Below are 22,957 nucleotides of genomic sequence, written 5' to 3'. Positions count from 1 at the left end.
TGGAGATAAAAAAAGTTACAGCTTATGACTTCATTGCTGTTGCCCATGTTTTAATAACCCAGAAGTTTTTGGCTCAGCTACTTCAAGATATGTTAGGAATAAGCCAATATGCAAATTGAATCACATTTTTTTAGTCACTGGTAAGAGTTCGCCAGTTAAAGGAATTTTGACTGTTCTATGATAGCAAGTGAAAATTTTCATTTACAACCTTGCTTTCTGTTTGTAAACTTGAGTTTTTGTGTATTCTGATTCTTTGTGTCCAGCATACCTGTTGATATAGAAGGAAATAGAAAAGGGCAAAAAATGTTGTTTAGGGATGCAGTGATCTGCATGGAGTTTGAGAATATTCATTATTTGCAGTAAGAGGGTAAAGTGTGTCTTATTAAATTGAATTAGACTACAAGAATCCCATTGTTCAAAGACATTTCCTACAAATTTCTTTATGAACCTGCTAGGTTCCTTTCTAATAAAAGGACAGTTTTCATGCATCTGTTAACTGGTCACAGTTGAAGATACGGTAGAAGTTCATCAACTTTCTCCTGCCCCAGTGGAGTCCAGCTTTCTTAACCCTTCTACAGGTCCTCCTGAAAATGTACACGAAAGAGAGCTGGTTCCTTTGAATATTCTTTGCTACTTTTTTTGACCCCCCACTGTCTGAATTTGTCACCTCCTTATTATCATCATTGATCATTCACACTGTAGCTCCCTGTGGTTTTTTATTCTGAGCTGAAAGTGAGGGGAAGACATGGCTCCTGATTATCTGTGTCACATAGAAATAGGGTGATGGTAGCTAATCTGCAAACTCATGGTTGGTTTACAGTAACAAGTTGAAAGTGAGCTTCATCTTTTAGAGAAGGCATCAGGGTTGCAGAGTCATGGACCCAGCTCCACTGCTGCTATGCTGAGTGGCCTCCGGCAAATAGCTTAACCCTCTGTGGTTTTAAATTTCCCCTTCAAGAGGTAAAAGAGATCGCATCTAATAGCCCTTGCAGTTCAAGGTTCTGTGTACATGTCGCTAAAATAGGTGCACAACAGTAAAAGAGGACGCTGTTTTGATTGAAGTTACAGCCGACAGGTGTGTTAGTCTGGGAAGGAAACAGAGGAGGTAAGCTGTTGAATAATGGAAGGGCTTAGTTTGGGGGGATAAGGCGATGTTTTGTGATCCGTAGCCAAAAAGATTGCTTATGAGTGGCATCTAGACTTGAGAATTGCTCGCTTGAAATCCAGTTGTAAACTCCATCTGATTTTGTGTGAGAGGAGCTCAAGATTGAAGTCATCTCATCTGAGACATGTCAGTAGATCGCTGGATGATAACTCTCTCTTCCGCATCCTACAAAGTCAGGGCACCCAGAGATGAGGCGAGGAGCGGGCTGGGCTTAAAATGCAGTTGGGTCCCAGTGGGATGCCAGCAGAATCCCCAGTTTCCTCCTTGCCATGTCTCTTTTGGTCTGAAGGTCTAGCTTTAACATCTCCTTTGTTTGGGTGATATGCATTCTTGGAAGGATAGCCCAGGAAAGAGGAAAAAATATACCCAGTCTGAGAAATCATGCATTTGGAAAAGGCCAGTGGGATAGGGAATAATCAAGAAAAAGGAGACGGGATGACAGTTCCTCGGCAGGAATATCTTGAAACTCTATTTGCAAGTTCATAAATTGTACCAGTAGCATTAAATAACTGCTGAGCCCATCCCCAAATGTCTCCCTTAAATATTTGCCCGTTTTACTTACGGTACCTTCATGAGTGCTCCCTGTCATGGGTGCTACTCGGCTGGTTCATTAATGGAGTATTTGGTGGTTTAAATGAAATGCAGATTAGGTAAAAATAAATTACTTTCAATAAGGTCAAGGAAGTGAAGGCTGTAAATAAAATATACATTCACAAACAGACAAATGCTATTAGGAAATTCAGCTCAGTCCATGCCAAGCTGTTACTGTCTAAATTGCCTCTTTCTTCCTGGCTTGCAATTAATTTTTGCTTGTGTGTTTGGAGATTGGGGGAAGGGTAATAGCCTAATGGGTAATGATTTTATTTTAGTATTTTGATTAAAGAGACTAAATAACTTGGACCCTGGATAACCATAAGGACTAAAGCCTTATCCATCAAGCTTAATTTCTAGACAGGAAGTTGTGTTTATATTTCTGGATAAATTTAGCATTGAGCTGCATATAATATAAAGTGATGCGATGATTTCTGCTCACTTATTTTCTACCTATGTCCCCTGCCCCATCACTATTTTTCCTTTTTTTTTCTTTTTTTTTTAACACTCTATTAGACTAGTATCCTTCTTCCTCATCCTCAGATCTTGAAGGCAAGTGCTTTATAAACATTTGCTTTTTGAAAAAGCTGTGATGAGAACTAGGATCATTAATGACTACTGCTGGCTCCCAGCCTTTGCATAGCTACTCCTCTTGCCCCGCACACAGCATGCCCATGCCACAAGTCCAAGCCTTGCCCTACCTCCAGCTTGCATCTGCTCAGCCACCTTATCTCCTGTTTGGGAAAACTAGGCGTCTTTGGAAAAACTTAGTGTTCCTCTCCTGGCAGACAGACATTTCTTGAAGGACACCCTGCTCATCTTGTTTACCTTTATGGTGTGACATTAGCTAACTTAGACCATGGATGTTCTATTCAAAAGCTGAGAACCCATTTTCTGAGTTTGTAATAGGACCAGGATAAAATAGGTGTGTAGTTGACAAAGAAAAAAGAAAACTAAAGCTGTATAATCATTGTCTTATGAATAAAATCTCATCCAGAAATAAAATGTACCAGTCAGATAAAGGTCTTGCCCCATTTTGATTGATGAGAATTTTATGGGGCCAAGGGGCCAAGGGCTTCTCATCTACTCCCCCCTCTGCACAGCACGAATGGAGCTGGTGAAATAGCCCTGGTGGACACGTGGGGCCTGCAGAAGTGTGGGAAGCAGTGGAGAAACAATAGTAGTGACTCCCTCTTTCACTCTAGCCTGCCTCCAAGAGGCATGGTAGTTTAGTGACCAAAAAAAAAAAAAAAAAGTTGTTTCATGAATTTATAAGGCAGTTCTGGAAAAATGTTTGAAATGCTTGGTCTGTATGTATGCCTAGACACATACACACAGGCCTGCATATGGACAGGGCCTATTCAGGATGCTATGGATGACTCACAGCAGTATTGGCAATAGCTATGGATTTGTTACCGACCAAAATCAGAAATATTTTCATATCACATGTTATTACACACATCTCAAAATAGTATTTCTCCATCATCATAAAATTATACTAGCTATTAGATCTATCCTTCGACCTTGTTAGTGTGTCAACAAACATGTTAGTATAGCACAGGTTTTTGATGACAGTATTTACGGACTGATATTCTTTGTAAGCTTATATATTTTACTTCAGGTGCATAAAGCTTTGTTCTGAGAAGGCATCATCTGTGGGATATGCCAGATTGCCCGAAGGGCCCATGACACAAATGAAATGAGATTGTGATTAGATAAATTGCACGTAGGAAAAAATAGATAGGGATTTTAATACATTGACTGAGAATTCTTGAATTTTCCAGGAAACCATTAGTTACTCCTTAGCATGCTTATATGTATGTCAAGTGCCCCTCACTCCAGACCACCTGAACAGGGGTTGTGATTACTGCAACAACATTTAAAGCAGCGACAACAGAAAGCTTATATCCCACCCTGTGTGCGCTGCAGGATGCTGAGAGAGCGCCTTTGCCCTTAGACTAGATGTACGTACTCTGACAGTTGACCACGCCTTCAGGAGCACGTAACCCCTGAAATTTACACTGCCCTTTCCTCCCAGGAAACTGAGTGTTGGATAAATGATCCCCCATCATAGCTGTCCCTTCCTCCCCTCTCAGCCCACATACTAAGTAACACAGAGTCACCATTTAAAAGTACATTTTACCTGCTCACAATTTCACCTTCACAGATGCTAGTGTATTCCAAAGGGCACCTGGGTGAGAGCTGTGGGGCTCTGTGCGGGGAAAGAGAGGGCATTCAGACTCTACTCCTGCCTCCCAATTCCTGGGACCCTTGGTTCCCCCAGGTACAGCAGGAGAGGTGGTTGGGCGGAGTAACAGAGGCACAGTGAGCCTTGCTTCTGTCATCTCTTTTATTGGTAAAGAGATAACCTAGCCATTGTCACCGGGACCCACCCGATGTTTCTAGAAATATTTATGCTTTCCTTTTTTAATGCCTACTTGTGAATCACAAGATTTGAGTCTCTCAATTAAGCCAACTTTTGATGAGTAGGTTTGTATAATGGATAAAATGATGTGGGTTTTGGCCACAAAATGGGTGATACTTTATCAGCAAAATCATAAGCAACTTGGGAGCTCATAATGACCCTGCAGCTTGATTGTTCCTCTTAGGATATGATTCTATCACTTTTATAATCCCGAATTGCCTTCCCCTGGTTTGCAAAATTTTTTTTTGTTATCTCTTCCTAGAATGTCATAGAGGGAAGATTTAAATTTTTAATTCCCAGCCCTAAATATGCATAATGGGGAGTGTAGCTCATTTTAGCAGCTATCGGCAGTATTGAAAAGTTTTATATAAATCAATTAAAAATGCAGTGGCAGAAATAATATTGTTTAAAATAACCCAGCAGTTGATTATTTTTGTAAGCAAACAGATCACTGTATCAGGTAAATTGTTATCTAAAAATTAATTACTTTGCCAATTTGTATTTATAGATTGGGGTTTCTTCACATGTGCCCCATTCATATATCAACATTTCATCTTACTAGTCATCATAGTTTTCAGTAGAAGAATAAATCTCGTGAAGTTTTAATAGTGACATTAGGAAGCAACATAACATTACAGTGTAAGAGCACATACTTAGGTGGGTTAAGGGATTTTTTTAGAAAAAGTGCAGTTTCCCATTAAGTTTCTTTGAACAATCAAATATGCTTGCCTCTGACAGAAGCCTTTCATGGTACATCCCTGCCTCTTTAAACCTAGTCAGCTAAGTTCAGTTTTAACCTATTCCTGTGAAATGCAACATCACCACTATGGGTATAAGTTGGTGGATTTTGCTGTAGTATTGGGCGCCCTCAGGAATCAGAGGTGGATACAGCTTCCTGCCACTAACTCAGTAGTCCAGCTTGTGTCATTTTTACATCTTTCTCTGTCCTTCAGTGTGCCTCAGGGAATCTGCTGTATTTTTACACTCACTCATTGAAGTGTGAGCCTTAGGGCATCTCGGACCCCTTCGGTGTGGGAGAGTAAAGAGTATGCCATTCAAAGGGCTATTTGTGTGGACATATGTTTATGATAAATGTGATTCATGAGAGATGGGGGTGGACTGGAATAAAGTAACTCATCAGCACTAGTTCATAGAAGAAATGCTGAGGGCCTGAAACAGCCGTATGAATGGAAAAGGAACAAATTCAACAGATGATGTGAGGGGGATATAACTGACAGGAATTCATGATTGCTTGCTTTTGGAGGAAACACACAAGAAAATCACATATTTAGTTGAAGGTGTTTGCTATTTTTTTAAATTAAAAATCAGTATGTTGTCATTATAGAAAAAGAAAGAAATGCATTCCCAGTTACTTAGAGATGCACAGATTCATGTTCTTTGTAGACTTTTATATGAATATATATGTGTGCACATCCATATATGTGTGTATATATACATATATGTCTCTTGCATTCATTTTTATGTTATATATACTTTTTATTTCCCCATTGAGGTATATCTAAGTTATATTCAACTTTTACTATCAGTGATTATGCTAATGTGAACATTATTATAGTTAAGCATTTGTATGCATCTTTAATTATTTCCTAATGATAAATTCTCTGAAGTGGAATTATTGGATTAAAAAAGGCATTTGTGTTTTAAAGATGATTGTTAGACATTTCTACTTCCAGCATTTAACACTGTCCATCAAAAAGATGCCAACTTATGTTTGAGAGAGCAATCTTAGCTCTGGTAACTGGGTGGGTTGTGATGCTATTAATTCAGGTAAGCTATGTAGGTGGAGAACCTAGTTTGTGGGAAGAAGTTACTGGATTCAGATTAGGATGTATTAAGAGTAACTGAATTATTTTTATTAACTTTCTAGATATTTAGATCTCTTTAGGTTATCTTTGTGATAATGACAAAAATAATAAAAATAGCTGACATTCACCATACTGTTACATCATGTCAACACCCTGCATGAATGATTTTACTACCTGATGAAAGGTGGTAAAATTATCCCCCAATTTATAGAGGAGAACTTGAGTAAATTGACTGAGGTTACAGAGCTATAATAGAAGAACAGGAGCTCAAATGAAAATCCAGACTTTCTTAACAGATAGATCTTAGAAGTACAATATATAGAGGAGATGAAGTCACAGTAATAAAGTTGTATTCTCGGGAAAGTATGATAAAAAAGTTATTGCAAAAGAGGAGTAGGCATAGTTAATTTGAAAGCAACTGGTCTGCTTGTTTTTCCTAGCACGTTGTTAATCCATCTCATTTCCCCATTGTACTCTACACTTTAAATACTTCCTATACTATCACTCTGCATCAGTAAGACCTTCTTGACCACCTTAGTCCATTTCCTCTTCCTCACTTCCTGGATCCCATGTGATACCTGTCAATCATCGACCTTTATTATGTACTGCCTTGGACCAATACTGTGAACTAGTTAAGACAAGTACTTTTGGTTAAGTTCATTGTTATCATAGACCAAGCCCCGGGCTGAATAAATTCTCTTTCATTTGTACCAGCCAAGATCCTGTGATTAATACCATGATTATCTATACTTTGTCAAGGAGGAATCAGAGACTCAGGAAGGTAATTTGCTCAAGTTAACATAGATGAATGCCTGTTCGCTATATAACTCTTTATTGGTATAGAGAGGTGCTTTTGTATGACGTGAAGTAGAGTTAGTGTAAAATAGGGAAACTTTCCTATTAAACTTTCCTATTAAAGAAATGGGGAACAGAATATGGGGGAAGTGTTTAGCAATAGCTAATAAATGATTCAGTGAACTAGGACATGAACATGATTAGGAGGAAACTTAAGTGCAGCTCTAGGGAATGAACTTTTTTCCTAAATTGAGAAGTCTCTTAAGGTCCCTTTGAGCAATAGGATAACTTTGCGCATTTTGAAAGCAGAAGACCAACGATAATATTCAGCCCAGTATTCCTTTTCTAAGGGCATCTCAAAAATGGCTTAGGGGACTCAGGAAGGCTTAATTAAAATTGTTTTTTGGAGCTCTGTATGGTAAAACTTGTTCTCTTATTCTTCATCAGAGTGTGTCCATTGTAAACACATAAAAAACATGGTTGGTGCCTAAGAACATAATTCACAGAAGAGGCGCCCTAGCTCTTGTAAGTCAGTGCAGGGTGGAAGGAGCAGATGGTTCATTGTGATGGAAGCAGAGGGTAAACTTGATGGTAGTATGATAGCATGAACCTTGGGAGTATTGAGTTGGTTTAATGACACTAGTTATGAAGAATGAGGACCGAATAAACACTGAAGTAAGGTTTGAAGGTAGAGTGTATAAATGTTACAAAACATATCACTGGCATTTATGTAATGTCAAAGATACATCTTAGCTTGAAAGAAAAAAAAATCACATTTTTTCAGAAGTCATATTCAAGTATCAGATCTATGAGACAGATTTTTGTTTCATTTATGCTTTGAAGGAAATACCCTAAAAACAGATTTGAAGTATATTGAAGAAATTAAACTTGTCAATTAGTTGTCTTCCAAGCCTAATGTCTTTAAAAATAAAATTAAGGCTTTCTTTGGAAATTCTCTGTTTCAATCAAATTTAACGATTATCTTCTTGCTAGCTAGTTTATTATGTTGTTAAGCATTTCATACTTTTATCTTCATTCCTTCTTTTTCTCCTCAGACTTTTCCTTGTGAAAATATTCTTTAAAAAGGTGAGATCGCTTTAGCTGACAGAGAGGACCGTTTTTATCTACTCTGGCCAGGTTGTTAACTGAGAATCTTGGTGTGGACCAAACAGTCTATAGGAAAAGGGGTAAAAACCCATATTTATGTGTGTCCTTTTCAGGTCAGCAGCTTTGAAAAGATAGAAATGAAGTGAACATAGAAAGCAAATGATTTTCCTTACTTGCTTGATTAAATTTTAAGCAAATTTGAAAGATTGAAAATTAAAGATCATCTACCAGTGAGCTGATTATTCCTTTTAAAGGGAGTTACCCGCGAGCCCCATTATATACACATTACTTTTTGCTAATAACAAACCTCCAAAAACTCTACTAGATGTATTTAACCTCTTAAAGACAAGGTAGAAAAAATTTACTGATGTAAGGGATTTATGGATAGCCATTTTATGTCTCTTTAGCACAACAATTTGAGAACTCATAGATTCTTGGTTAAGATATCAAGTCCCTTAAACTAGAGACTAGAGCAAGTTTTAAAACAGTAACAGTTTAAAAATTGATTTTTTTTGTTTTCATTTTCAGCAAATGCAAGTATCAGAAACCATATTTTGAAAATATATATATGCACATATAATTTGAATATAAATATATTTGAAAATACCTGTGTGTGTGTGTGTATATATATATATTCCATATAAGTGTATTTTGTTTTAAAACCCATTTTCAAATAAAGGGAATATAATGGGTACTTTCAGAATGGAAAGGGCATTTGTTGGTATGTCTTTGTGCATATTTATTTTTCATGTTTTCTTTAATAAGACCAGTGTTAACTTAGCAGGGAAAGTTAATAGTGCCTGCTGAGATTCTCTTCACTTTATACAAAGTAGATGTTATTAAGTTGGGGAAAAGATTAATGTATTTCCTACTAATTCCATAGAAAACATGTATCTTTATTAATGTTAATGGTGGGGGCCTCTCATTATGTAATAGAATAATCTGCTTTAGCAAAGGTTTTTCTTCTAAAGAACTTCATAACATTTAAAGGTTAATATGTTAGGTAGAGAACAATATCTTAAGATAAGCGTTTTTATTACAGGACATGATGGAATGGTTTTTATTAAATTATATGGTGATTTGAATGGGGAAGAAGAAAAAGTGCCTCACTTCTTGCCCTCAACTTTAATGCCTTTAATCAAATAATGATCTTCTGGAAAATAGTTAATTTTAAGCATTTGGAAAGATCAATACCACTTTGCCACCAAAAAATGGCCCAGACGATGAAATTTGATGTATTTAAAGTATCATTTCACCCTTTTAACCTAGTAAATAATTTAAAATGCTTTCAGTATTGCTTTGCCATTGTTTTGTTTCTCACTGTTCAAAGTGTTAAGATTGTTCTCGAAAGAAGGTTGGAGTGTGGCGCATCCAGGCCTCCCTCCCGGAAGAGGGGCTGTATACCTTGTGTATCTCCAGGTCAGGACCCCAAAGAAATAACATGTTTTCGTACTAAATTTCAGGTAGAATATGTATAAAGCACAAACGGTTTGAAAATGAACCTCTTTAGGAATTTTAAAGAAGTGGCTTAGAAGCCTCATGAGTCACTTTGCCTCTTTTGTGATATCTTTAAACCTATATATGCTAAAGGTGAAGGATTCAGTAGCTCTGACAATTAGAACCCTTCCCCCTCCCCCAGCTTATAGACACTGATATGAAATTACCCTTGAGTGCAGACAGCTTTGTAAATAAAAAAAAAATTGCCCTCTATTAGCATGTTTGTGGGCAGATTAAAAACTGTCTTCATTAGCATAAGTAACACTTACAGATTCTTTTAAAAGTAGAAAATTATTTGCTGAATGATAAATTGCTAGCTTTATAGTTAGTTGTTGTTGAAAATGTACTCATTCAAAATGCCTGGTATAGTTTAGTCTACAATACTGAATTTTTTTGTGTTAGAAGTACTATTTAATGGATTATGTACTTAATCCTTGTTCCTACTACTTGCTAAAATGTAATTCATGCTTTCCACTAAAATGTTTGTATCAAATACCTCCCTATTTAGATTGATTTCTTTTAATATCATATATTATTATACTATATGCCCCAGAGATTGGAACAAAATACTCCTGCAAATAACACATAAAAGATGAGGGTGAGGGGGAATAAATACAGACTATAAAATGTTTTGCTTTTTAGAACTCAAATTACCATTCTATTTTTCAAAATGTATTTTTCCCTCTTAGTTGCAGCAAGAATTATGTCATTTTCTTTCTCTTTTTCTGGCTCTCGGTTTTAAAATGTATATGTACATAACGATAATATGTACATATTTGTGTATTAAATGACTCTCTTTCTCAGAGCTAAGACTGAAGTCTTTTTCCTTCGGAGAGCTAGTAGTGTTCCCTGCGCCCTGCTTTGTCACAGACCAGGCCATAGCAAGATTCTCTTTTCATGTGTGTGAGGCTTTACAGGTACACTAAATTTATTCGTGAAAGGAGGTTACTTTCCTGACTCAATGAAAATCATTGTGCACCCCTTATCTGTAAAAAATGTTAGAAGCGAATTGACTTGAATTAACTGTTCTAAAAAGAGTGGAGTGGAAATCAGAGATTGAGTTTGGTTGGAAATTAGCAGCTGAGAGATGAAGGTGCCAGGATTTTTATTTAAATGTGGTACAACAAGATTCTGTCAGAAAAGCACATCATTAGAATATTGAGTTTAGAACTGCTAATTTTTCCTTTAAAATGAGCATACAGTCGTGTGTTTCATGGACCATAATAAATTGCCATTGTGTTGTCATTGAGTTTGTTTTGCTTTTTTTCAGGACTGGCTTGGCAGTCACTCCGCATTTTCTCTTTTCCTTTTTTTTTTTTTTTTCCCCCTCCATCCGATGTTTCTTTAATAGAGCCCTAACCAAAGCCAGTCAAAGGAATGTTCTTTATTTCATGCAGTCTTAGGTTTAGCATCTTTTGCACCATTTTCTTGCTTACGGTAGCAAGACATTTGCAGATGGTTCTTGGTTACTATAAAGTACATAACAGTATTTCCTTTGTGGCAGATGGATTTAAGACTTTTAGTTCTCAATAAATGTAGGTTTACAATACATAACTTTACAGGATTTGTGTTGTATATAACAGGTTTGAACATATTATCTCAGAATTCATCTGCATGGCATTTTCAGCTTATTCAGGGCCCATGCCAGTTTTTTTAAGTAATAGGGGGAGCGCTGTGATTGATAGCAACAGCTCAAGGCGTGATTTTGAATAGAAACAAAGGGTTTAGAACAGAAGGTGTCAAATTAAACTTTGTCAGTTTGAAAAGTAGTAACATCCTGAAAGTTTTACTGATTTATTTACATGTGGCTACTGTTTATATTTTGCCCTCTTTATATGCAGTGTAATGTTGCTTGGCAAATTTACTACATTTAAAGTTTAGGTTGTTCCTTGTACCATTTTAGTTTTCTGAGAATGGCTCACTCTCATTATGTTAAGATTGCTAATCCCCTGTCTCTTCTCATTTTGAGAGTAGTTCCCTACTCCGGCCGGCCGAAGGCCTAACAACCGGTCAGGTCCCAGAGACCTGCCTGAGGGATCAGTGTTGGATTTTACCACAAAGTGTTGTGTTGTCTTTCCTTTCCTTTCTCCTCTTCTAGTAAATCTGGATTTATTGTTTGCAAACCAGTACAGTACTTAGGGGACTCATTAGTTTTATTTGTCAGATATTACAGTTATTCTGACATGTGCCTAGTTTTCCCTGGTTTATTTGTTCTAGCAATATCACTTAGAGAAGAGTCACCTGGAAGAAGGGAATGGGGAATTGGAAAGCATTTCACTTTAAGTCACTTTCTGAAAAACATAGATCAGATTACTGTCATGATTAATAAAGTCTCAATCAATAGAATCTGAAGTAGTCAGAATATTCCATGGTTTTAAAATAGTATTAGAATAAATTTTTGCCAGTGTAAATTGGGAATGAGCCAATTTATTTCTTTGCTGACAAAGAACTAGTGTGTCAAAATATCTGCTTTCCATTATTTTTAAGAGAGATGCACATCAAGGAAAGCACACCCCCCCCCTTTTTTTTTGGAATACCCTTGTAGAACTAACAGTTCCCAGCTGCACCGTTAAATATTTTTCTAGGAAGCATCTGATTTCAGTCTCTTAAAATCATCATGTCTCTTGAAAGGCTAGCAGAGACATGCTTCAAAGTTATAATTCATCAAATTATTTTTAGATAAGGAATTAGAAGTATTATTTAAGGGCAGAGGTTAATAGCAAACTACTGGAAATGTTATGTTAGTCATGGGCAATTAATAAAAATAAGGATCCGTCTGGTAAGTATAAAGACACAGAAGTGACAATATGAGCAAAATATTTGTTGAATGAGTCAGGGTTCTTTTTCTGAAATATTTGTTAAACCAGCATGAATGTGATTGTTTAGGAATTAGCTATCATTATTAGCCATTTTAAAAGAACTAATGATTTTCTTTTCCAAAGAACATCTGTGATCCACATGTTTTTTTTTCACATAGATCCAAGCGCTAACTGATCTCTGCAGTACTTTAAAAAGTTTCTAAAGGATTTGAAAAATTATTGGAGTTTTCCTGCTCTCTCAAGGAAGCTTTTCTTACAGGAATCGTTCTTTAACTTTCAGCAATTTTTAGTTACAAGCCTTTATTTCTCAAAAAAAAAAAAAAATCATAGATGCTTAAAGTTTAGAATGTTTATTTCTCAAAAAAAAAAAAATTCATAGATGCTCAGTGTTTAGGATGTATGGCAATAGTATTATAATTGCTAAGCTGAAAGAAATTAAAAAAAAAAAAAACAACTTTTCTGTTCCTTGTGAACCTTCTAACATCTCTTAAAAGGCAAATAAAATAGTAGTGAGCGCTGTGTTTGGGCCTGGGCCCCCTCACTCACCCTAGCTGAAGAATGAGACAAGGGGCTGGGGAGAAGTCCTCTTAATTATAGTTGATATGCAAACAGATACATCTCTAAAACCTGCACAGCATCAAAACTTAGAGGTAAAGAAGTAACTTGGATGTAGAAGCAAAATATTTTCATGGCTTAATCCTGAGAGCAAATATTAGTCAGTAAGAGCTAAATAAGCATCCTCAGGGCATATAAGTGGGTCTCTAATATTGGAAATATTCAAATGTAGTTTTTAGCTCATATTACAGTTACAGTAAATAGAGCTTAAATATCACATCATCTATCATATTATTCTGGAAATAAGCATGGAATTGGCATGGCTGGAAGAGAAGCATGTTCAGTGACACTGTAATCACAGTTTGTTTTTAATTTAGCTAACATTCTTTCAGAACTGCTTGTTCTCTTAGCCTTGAATTACAGTTTCAGTGGCATTGAACGTTGAGAGCACGACTTCATGGCTGTGGCCGTGTACGTATTTGTTGATTTAGAGAATCAGAGCTCTTTCAGAAACATTTCTAGATCTCATGGATTCAACAGTCGTCACCCTTACCTGGCTAGTAGGTGGACCTTTGGGAAGTGAAGATGTTAGTTCTCTATCTCGCCTTTTAAAAATCTCTCAAATAAATCATTTGGGGGAGTCTGGACCTTGCTTCTTCCCACTGTATATCGAGTTGGGAGGAGAATTTTCTTTCCAGTGATTGTTTCAGAAGGGTAGGAGAGTCATGCTTTTGCCTTGTCTCACCCCAAAGAAAGCATTAAAAAAAAAATAACCAAAAACCTGACTTATTTCTAAAAATCAGATCTACAAGAAACTATATTCTTTGTATTCCCATCCAGCTATCTTATTTGGAATTTCCTAGAAACCCATTTGTCTTTGGCTTTGCTTTTAGGGATCCTGATCTAAATCAGCGAATCAGGTGCTCCTTATGATTTGAAGGTGGAGGTGGGTTGGGAAGAGAAAAGGCCTCAGAAAGAACGTGGTCTCAGATCATTTCTAACCCTGAATTGGGGGGGGGGCGGTGGAGGGAGCAGAAGAACGGGACGGCTGTCTCTAGAGATTAAGTTGAGAACTCAGGCCCTTGAGCAGGTACTTGGTACCACAGTCACTCGGCACGCCAGGGAAAGGTCAGTGAGGAAATGGAATAAGTGAGATGACTCCAAGACATTTCTCCACGGAAGTGTGTCTCCGTGAGCTGTTAGCAGGCAGCCTGGTGCTTGAATGTGGTTGCCTTGACTGGTGCAGGGGTGAGGGGCAGCTGTCCTCTCCACCCTGGTCTTGGTGTCCATCGTGGCAGCCCCGATGAAGAAGGTCTGAGATGGTGACCAGAAGATCTAGACAGTGTGCTCCGTCCAACCAGGCAGTTCTTGATGGATTAGCTGAGTTTCAAAACCTGGGCCTTATGGCCAACAGAGAGGTTCAAGCTTTTGACTTTCTTCGGCTATTTCTTTCCCTCTTAGACTAAGAAATCTGTTAAAATTCTCGCCTGAGAGATCACGTGTAAACTGCAGTGTAAACAGCACAGGACGGGAAGACATGACTCCGGAGTATCCTTATAGAAAGTTCTTTCTTGGAGAATTTTTCTAATGTCCATTCTAGTAGTATGTCTTACATTGGACACCACTCTTGCTTACACAGCTATATGCGTCCTTTCTCTTTTCTGTACACGCACACACACCCACACCCCCCCATTCCTTTCTAATACCAACAGTTTAAACTTAGGAAAAAAGCATTATTCTGAAAATCTGCCCTGGCTCTAATTAAATACCCCCAGAACCCTCAGATCGCCACTCAACAGACAAGAAAGCAGGGCAAGACCGGAGCAGCTCGGCTCTGCTTTCCTCCTGTTTCACATATTGCAAAATCCATGGTAAATGTGTCTTGCCCTTAGAGTCTGAAAAATATGACCCTCCTTTAAGATGCAAATCTGAACATACATTAGAAACAGAGCCAGTCTCCTCAACAGGTCAAAAAAAAATTTTAAGCAGACTGGATGGTTTTGCGCCTCTAACAGAGTTAACTTCACAGGGTCTTTCCTTTTTAGTTCCTAATGGAAATTGCCAGCCCCCCCAGGCACGAACTGACCTGTCATGCCTTGCCTCACAGGGGTGGTTGTGTGAGCTGTTACGCTGGAAGGAAGATCCTTCTCCGGAAAACAGAACCCTGTGGGAGAATCTCTCCATGATCCGAAGGTTCCTCAGTCTTCCCCAGCCGGAACGCGACGCCATCTATGAGCAGGAGAGCAACGCGGTGCATCACCATGGCGACAGGCCGCCCCACATCATCCACGTTCCAGCCGAGCAGATTCAGGTTCGTTTACCTTGGCCAATTCAATATAGTACTGAGTAAACAGAGCTGTAAACTTAGCAGGGAAATTAGCGTTTCTCTTCTTCCCACCAGTCTAAACATAGGCTTTTTAGCAAGAGATAACAGTGCACTGCCATCTCGCTCAGGGGGATAAAAGGAAAATTAACACACTTTTCCCAACATGTGTATTGTGTTCCTGTCTCCACCCTGCAAAGTGGCAGGAACCCCCTCTTTACACTTCTCGTTTGGCACGTGTGTCTTTTTAGAACTGGGTCGTTTTGTGTGTGAGAGCTGAGAGGGTTTTTATTTTGGGGGGCTGTGTTTTTAAAAGTCAGAATTTTTTAAATACCACCTAGTTCTTAGTGAATCCCAGTACTGCCCCCAGGGAAAGGAGTTACTGCTTTTCTGTAAAGGAAGTTTGCCGGATCAGTTTTATTCCTGGAACTCTGTCCAACACAAGGAGGGAGGCAAGCCAATGACATCTGACGTCTGACTCCTTGGCCCACCCTGCACCTCCCAGCTCTCTCCCCATGTCCTCACGTAACTCACGTTAGGGGTGAGTCCTGTCTGTCTTTCCTTTAGAGCTCACCTCCCACCCGCCCTGGGAGAGGAGAGTCTAGCTGCGATTTCTTAGCCGGCCTGCTGTCCCCTGCCCCGTGGCTCGGTGCTGCTCCTCGGGGGGAGCGGGCATGTTACAGATGCCAGCCAGAGAAGAGGGCGGGGTGCAGAGACATGCTAATATGGTGGCGGCCAGAGACCAGGCCACCAGTAGGCTCCGGCTAAGCTTGTGGCTGGCTTTTTCCTTTCTTGGGGCTTGTCTCCGTGCATCCCTGAGGGAACTTCGCTATGAATTTAGATGGGAAGGTCCTGAGATCAGGTAGTTTGTTGATGCTTTTATGACCTTGACTGGTTAGGGAGTGTGTTGGCATTGAGCTGGAGCTGTGTAACTTATTTCTGTTCATGGTCCAGGCCAGTTTCGCTTTTTTCCTTTAAGGAAAAATGCCTCTGTATTCCAGAATCCTGAGAGTAGTCTATCACCTGCATTGTTTCTTGGTATGGCTGTGGAAAAAAAAATATGTACACATATAGGGAGAGAGAAAGAGCGAGAGAACGCTAAAAACAATAATAGGGTTATCCATTCACTGAGTAAAAAAAAAAAAAAATCCTTGAGTGTGTATTAAAGATAAAACAAATTGAGAAACAGAATCCCTTAGGATATCAAGTACGAACATAATCGTGAAAGCCTGAAGAACTACTGTTTGGCAAAAACAAAAAAAGAGAAAGATATATGTTAATAAAAATAGTACTTGTTTGAGAATGTAAATTGTTTTTAATAAAATTGCTTCTTGGGGGAGAAGAGGCGATGCAGAGGCACATTGGAAACGGTCGAAGATGCTGCCGCTCTCTCAGGTTGATGTGCCTGGCTGGTAAAAATGAGGGCTCCAGCGTGTGCCTTGTGTCACATTTGTTATGTATCATTGTGTATGGAAATCACAGCACATATACAGCTACTAATTATGAAAAAGTGTCTGTATACACTAAATTTAAATCCTAATCACATCTGAGTTTACTACAGACAAAACAATTCGCTGGCCGATGTGTGGGGGTTGAACCTTTATTTTTCGGTAAGAAAGAAACTTGCAGTGTCAGCCTAGTGCAATTTGGTAAGAAATTATGTGTGTATTAAATAGGAACTGTCTGGTAGGAAATTCACAGACGTGAGAATCTCCGCGATCCTCTGGACTCTGAGGGATAATGCTGAAGAAGAACAGATGCTTATCCATTTTATCTGGAATTTAAGGCTAGCCATTCTTGCTCCCGGTTTTTGCCAGCTGATGAAATGGGGCAAAACACACATTTCTTTCCTCACGGCTCTGTCGCTCACCTTTCTAAAATTCCTTTGAAATCCTTTTTTCTCCATCTTCGCGTTACAATCTTTGTTAATTATTTACATCATAATTTGCTTGGCGGTCTTCGCCTTTGATGCTTATCCTTGTGGGGAAGTTTATGGCTCAGGGTGTCAGAGTTGTGGAAATTCATTTCTACCAGCCAGGCTGAAAATCCAGGGTAGGGAGGATCCAGTAACCCTATAGGGAATCCCAGTAGCCCCCGAGGCCCCCTTCGTGCCTCCCTTTCTAGCTCCTGCTCAGGCCTGTTCCTCCTGAGCCTCTGTCCCCATCACGAGGGACTCCTGCCCGCGCTGTCCCGATTCTAGCCTGCCCCGGGCGAGCTGCACACGCAGGGCGCTGACCGTCTGCTTGTTCCCTTCCAGCAGCCGCAGCCACAGCAGCAGCCGCCGGCGCCACCACCCCAGCAGCCGCAGGCGCAGCAGCCGGCCGGGCCCCGGCTCCCCCCGCGCCAGCCCACCGTGGCCTCGCCCGCCGAGGCCGAGGACGAGAACCGGCAGAAGGCCCGGCCGCGCACCAAGATCTCCGTGGAAGCCCTGGGAATCCTCCAGAGCTTCATCCAGGATGTAGGCCTGTACCCGGACGAGGAGGCCATCCAGACTCTGTCCGCCCAGCTCGACCTTCCCAAGTACACCATCATCAAGTTCTTTCAGAACCAGCGGTATTATCTCAAGCACCACGGCAGACTGAAGGACAACTCCGGCCTGGAGGTGGATGTGGCCGAGTACAAAGAGGAGGAGTTGCTTAAGGATCTAGAGGAGAGCGTGCAGGATAAGAATGCTAACACCCTTTTCTCGGTGAAACTAGAAGCAGAGCTCTCGGTGGAAGGGAACACGGACATTAACGCTGACTTAAAAGACTGAGACAAAGTATTATTTTCCTTCAGCAGTGCCACTGGTATTTCCTCACGAAGGAGAGTCCACCTTGTATTCCCTCGGAAGACCCGTGCTCATTGTTTGGCCAATGAATCTTCAGAAACTTGCACAACCAGGATAGTCGGGAAAGGATGGGTCAGACTGCACTAAATGTTTTACTCTGTTTTACAAACTGCTTGGCAGCCCCAGGTGAAGCATCAAGGATTGTTTGGTGTTCAGAGTTAAGCTTTGTGTTCGCGGGACGCATGGAGGTGTGTGCCCGGTTAGCATGATGCCAGTGATTTTTTTTTTTTTTTAATTATTATTCTGGAGCCTCCAACAAGCATTATAACTTCTGTGATTATTATTTCCTTCCTTTAATTATTTCTGTAACACTCCACACTGATCTTTGGAAACTCGCCCCTTATTTAAAAGAAAAAAGGAAAAAGAGTTTGTTACTCTATTGTATGTTACAGAAGAACTCTAGACTGTGGAATGCAGTTTAAAGATGACATATGCCAACAAATGCCTTGTATTATATGGCACTGCCGTAATTCAAATTTGTTTTTATTTTGGAAATAAAAGTTCACTGTAATTTTTTTTTTCATTCTCATCGTTACCTGATTTTTTAAAGCAAAAATGAAAAAAATGTGAAACACGATTTAGTCCTCATTATTTATTTGTAGATCCCGCAGCATCATGTTGTAATTAATTTTTTGGAAGTTTCCGTTAAATGTAATATTGCTTCTCTTGTTACCATACTGATTCTTTTCTATTTATAAGTGTATTTTGATGGGCAGTAAAACAAAGTGTCTTAAAAGTTTTAAATAGAGAAAATGTGCTTTACACAGTTGCCTATAAAAAGTGCTCTATGTTATCCAAGCAATTCATACTATAAGCTTCACTCTGATTGTTGTATGCAATTTTTACTCTCATGCAAATAAGCTTAGGTAAATAAAACTAATAGATCACCTTAGAAAATTATGCAATTAATGTGAAAATAATTGATGTTTGCAATGTGTCTTCCTTTGGTTTACAATCAATTTTAAAGCTACATCTGTATAAAATTTCTGTATAAAGGTGTATTTCTTTTTTATGAGTTCATGGCTATGAAAACACCAGCTATTTTGTTACAGCTGGCTGTTTTTATAAGTGTATCACAATTTTCTTTATGCAGAAATGTTCTGATTAGGAGTGGTTATTGACTGTAACTACACAATTAAAATTGTTTGTATGGTATGACACGGTAGGGTTTGTCTGCTTATGTGAAGTAACTTTAAAAGGGTGGCCCTCAGTTAGGTGCATGTTGATACTTTCTAGATAATATTTTACTTGATTTTAAAAGGCACAAGAGAAAACAAGTCACTGGAAACACTGTAAATTTAAATCACAGACACACACGCATTTTTAAGGTAAGCAATGAAGACGATAACCTGTTTTGGGTTAACATGTTGCTTAATATGCAGAGATAGAATGTTCAAAGGATTTTGCCAGCAAAAACACAAATCAGTCTAGCAGTGAGGTGCTTAGAATGAATTCATCTGCATTTATTCCTCAGTACTTCAGTTATGACAACTCTTTTCTTTCAGTTAATGTATAAATATTTTTAAAGGCCGTTAATAGTAACGTAAAACGTGTGTTGGGATAAGTGGACCTTCTGTATAAAAACTCCTTAGTAAGCCATGTATTTTTTTTAAAGTTATAAATGGAATGTAACGTAATCACTCTGAGCTCATTGGGTTGTATATGTCATAATTTTAAGAACATGAATAAGGATAACACACCTGGGATTGAAACACAATATTCCAAATTCTTGCTACATAAAACGCAGCAAACGCCAACATACAAAGTGAGGTGTGCTAATGGTCACAGAAAGGATTGGGGCCAGTGTTGCAGTTTGTGGATTTATTATTTTCTTTTTGATATTAGCTTTATCTTTTCGCTTCCTCTTTCTAAGGTTTCTTAAGTGGTAAGAACATTTATCTGGGTTTGTTGATACATGGTTCCGAAGTCACACCTTCTCTTTCTGCCTGTCATTCCCCAAGCCTGATGAGTTCCTTGATAAGCAATGGGCTACTTAAGAATTGTAACAAGCTGTAATTGGGTTATTGCAAACTCCCAATCAGCTTAAAATCTACTGGTTAGCTTTGAAGCACAGCTGAACTTGATACTGTATTGAAAAGTTTTTAGTTCTTTTTGTTAAATGAGAAAAAAAAAAAAAGGTTCTGCTCACTTGAGTTCAAGAAAGTAAAAAGTTTGAATTAATAAAACTAGATTCCATGTATTAAATATATATATATATATAATAGAAGAAGCTAAAATGCTATGAAGTTTGAAAATCTTGTCTTTTTTTCCTCTAAGTTTAAGGGAAAAGCTAGAGGAGAAAATTTTTTTTTTTTTTATCCAGTAACACTTAAGTGTCAGGTATGTATGAAGTTTAGTAATTTTTTTTGGAAGGAGAAATTGGGTTGCAACTAAGATTTTTCCATTCCTAATAACCTAACTTCTTTTGAAGTAGCATTTCAATCACTTCAGTGCATGTAAGAAATCCACATAATACTTGACAAGTTCTCCCTTAGACCCTTTACCTTAAGCAGCATAATGTTGCTGGCTTGATATTTTAAACCAAAAAGAAGCATGGCGATAAACAATGATGGTCATGACGGAGTGAGTAAAATTGGTTTCAGGAAGGATGGCACATTTCGGAAAAGATGTGGTCTGGGTGATCTTAACTTTGCACCCCCCACCGATGTCATCTGCTGCTCCTACCAGCTATTGCCAGTGATTATGGTACCATTCCTTGAACAAGCTTCCTCGAGTCTAAGTATTTCAGAGACTTTTAAAGCTGGGCATGACATAGCGCTTCGTGCTGTTAAGACCTTAGCAGAGTCAGGTAGTTTACGGGTAATATTCAACCTTGTGCTTCTGAATCTGTCGTGGATTCCTACCCTCAGCACTTTGCCACTAATTTGTAATACACTCTGTGGCCATATAATACTTGCACAATATGCAAAAAATAATGTTGATAGTTTCTCCTTGGCACATAATATGCAGAGTTGACACATAACCTTTGAAAACTAAGGTAACTAATATGTGCGCCCTAGTTGTGTGGCACCTGGTTACAAAGTCTGTACATATTATGTATAAAATGTGTATCGATTGACATTTAGTTCTAAGGAATTCTGAGCTTAGAAGTGTTTTCTTTTTCCCAAGTAGTGATATCTATATCTAATTGTGCTTATCTAAAATATATAGCTTGAGTAGAAAAGCCTTTTCAAGTGGTTCAAGATTGAAAAAAATGACAATCCCATACATTCCATGATTAAATTCTGCCCTATTCCCTATTGTTATTGGCTGATATTAAGGTCCTTGATTGTCACGATATTATCAATAAATGAGGTATTCTGAACTGCCTGGTGATATTTTCAAAAAAAAAAAGCAATTAAATGTGTATTCCCTGTTATGTAGCTAGTAGAAATAAAACAACTGTGTTAAAGCAAGCCAGAAATTTGCATGATAGTATGGAAATTAATGGAGGTCCCAAAATACTAATCAGATATCCAAAACATCAAAAGACACCGAATCTACCTTACAAATAAATACTTTTGATCTCTTAAGGGGACTTATTATGGATTCAGTGTTCCTGCTGAGGCAATTCTTTTAATGTAAATACTAAACACTTGCATGTCTTTGGACAAAAGCTAAACTACAATCTATTAACATGCACATTTTTGATAAAAAGTAAACTTACTAAAGAAATGTGGTGGAAGGTGTATGTCCAGAATACTATACCTGTTTTACTTACCAAATGTTAAATAAAAATAGTTTGGAATTAATGCTTAAAAGATGAGCAACATGTTTAAGCCTTTCTTACATTACCCTACTGATGTGGATCATGTGTTTCCAAAATTAATTGCATCAAAATAATTCTACAAAAATTCCTTCATGGCTTCTTACCTTTACCAAGGTTGTGTACAGTCACCTTCTGTCAACTGTTTGCAACTGCTAATACCTGTTATGATCAAAAGCACTTGATATGGGCTCTGTTCTCTAAGACAATGGTTGATGAGGACTGAATGTAGTAAATAGCACATTACATTTTGTGTCTTACCAAGTTAATACTTGTTGAAACTAAAGTGACATATTTTGCACTACGTTAAATGTTGCACATTCTTTCTTTCTGCTTAACGGAAACTCTGTTATTGAGTATTGACTTTTTAGTGGCATGGAAATCAGCTTTCATTGCAGTGACATTCATTCATTCATGCAACCCAGAAAAGAAAATGTGTCCCACGTGCTGATCTGATTTTCTACTCATAAAAGGACCAACAGTGCCTGTTGGATGAGAATACCGAGAAGGTTCAGATACTTAAACGTGTCTATTGATTCACTGGGTTCATTTCGTGGTCATGTGATGAAAATGAACATCTGTGCAGAGCATACCACTGCCCCACAGCTGTTCAACGTGGGGAGTGGTCCCACCTACACTGCCTTTGTTTCCAATTTTAATTGCCAATTATTTGTCTTATTAGATGTCATCCAAAGGGTTCCTACCTTCTGAGCCTTTAGCATCACTGTCAAACATGTTCAAAATGGTAAGATTTGTAGCTTGCCCCGATTTATAAGGTGCCCCACACACCTATCCAGTTTTAACCCTTCATCCCCCTGTGAGGTGTTTGAGGCAGACACTGAGGCCCCACATCAATGCCTGGGAAGGAGAAATTCAAATCAGGTAACTGATTTGCGCAGCTCTGTAGTGACCACACTGGCCTCATGTCCAACTCTTCTCTATAAATTTCTACATGTTTGACTTAATAAAAGCCTTCTCCAATGCAGAAAAAAAAATGCAATTGAACATTTTCAGAAATATGACAAGTATTTTGCTAATATTAAAAAAATCCATCATTCAGAATTGAAATCAAGTGTATAAAATGTTTCATTTTAAAATATGAACCCCAAAACTCTGCCCTCCTATGATAAGATCCAGATACAACAAGTATTTTTCTTAAAAAAAGAACACTGCTGTACAGGAATTTTAAAACACATACAAAAGAAGAGAGAATAGTATTATGAACCCACAAGAATTTCTCACCCATTCAACAGTTGAA

General features: G+C 38.4%; 1 protein-coding gene and 1 long non-coding RNA gene across 7 annotated transcripts in view; one reads left to right on the top strand and one right to left on the bottom strand.

Moving 5' to 3' along the window:
- The window catches only part of LOC119257136 (uncharacterized), a 45,681-nt gene extending 30,585 nt beyond the window's left edge, over positions 1-15,096 (bottom strand). For both annotated transcript variants that reach the window (XR_008550255.1, XR_008550253.1), the window contains exon 1: positions 14,867-15,096. This is a non-coding gene — a long non-coding RNA (uncharacterized LOC119257136). The remainder of the gene's footprint in view (positions 1-14,866) is intronic.
- The window catches only part of SATB1 (SATB homeobox 1), a 98,098-nt gene extending 76,019 nt beyond the window's left edge, over positions 1-22,079 (top strand). For 2 of the 5 annotated variants that reach the window (XM_054691198.1, XM_054691210.1), the window contains exons 10-11: positions 14,888-15,091; positions 17,361-22,079. In XM_054691198.1, coding sequence (XP_054547173.1) covers positions 14,888-15,091; positions 17,361-17,858 — 702 coding nt within the window. In that variant the 3' untranslated portion in view covers positions 17,859-22,079. Of the gene's footprint in view, positions 1-14,887; positions 15,092-15,670; positions 15,778-17,356 lie in introns of all 5 variants that reach the window. The other 3 variants (XM_037524826.2, XM_054691230.1, XM_054691185.1) reach the window with 3 other exon arrangements.
- Positions 22,080-22,957: the final 878 nt, after the last annotated feature.

Source organism: Talpa occidentalis, unplaced genomic scaffold (assembly GCF_014898055.3).
Source record: "Talpa occidentalis isolate TD23 unplaced genomic scaffold, MPIMG_talOcc4v2.1 talOcc4.10, whole genome shotgun sequence".
Classification (NCBI taxonomy): domain Eukaryota; kingdom Metazoa; phylum Chordata; class Mammalia; order Eulipotyphla; family Talpidae; genus Talpa; species Talpa occidentalis.
The sequence above is the reverse complement of the archived record's forward strand: the minus strand, read 5'-3'. Positions and strand labels throughout refer to the sequence as shown.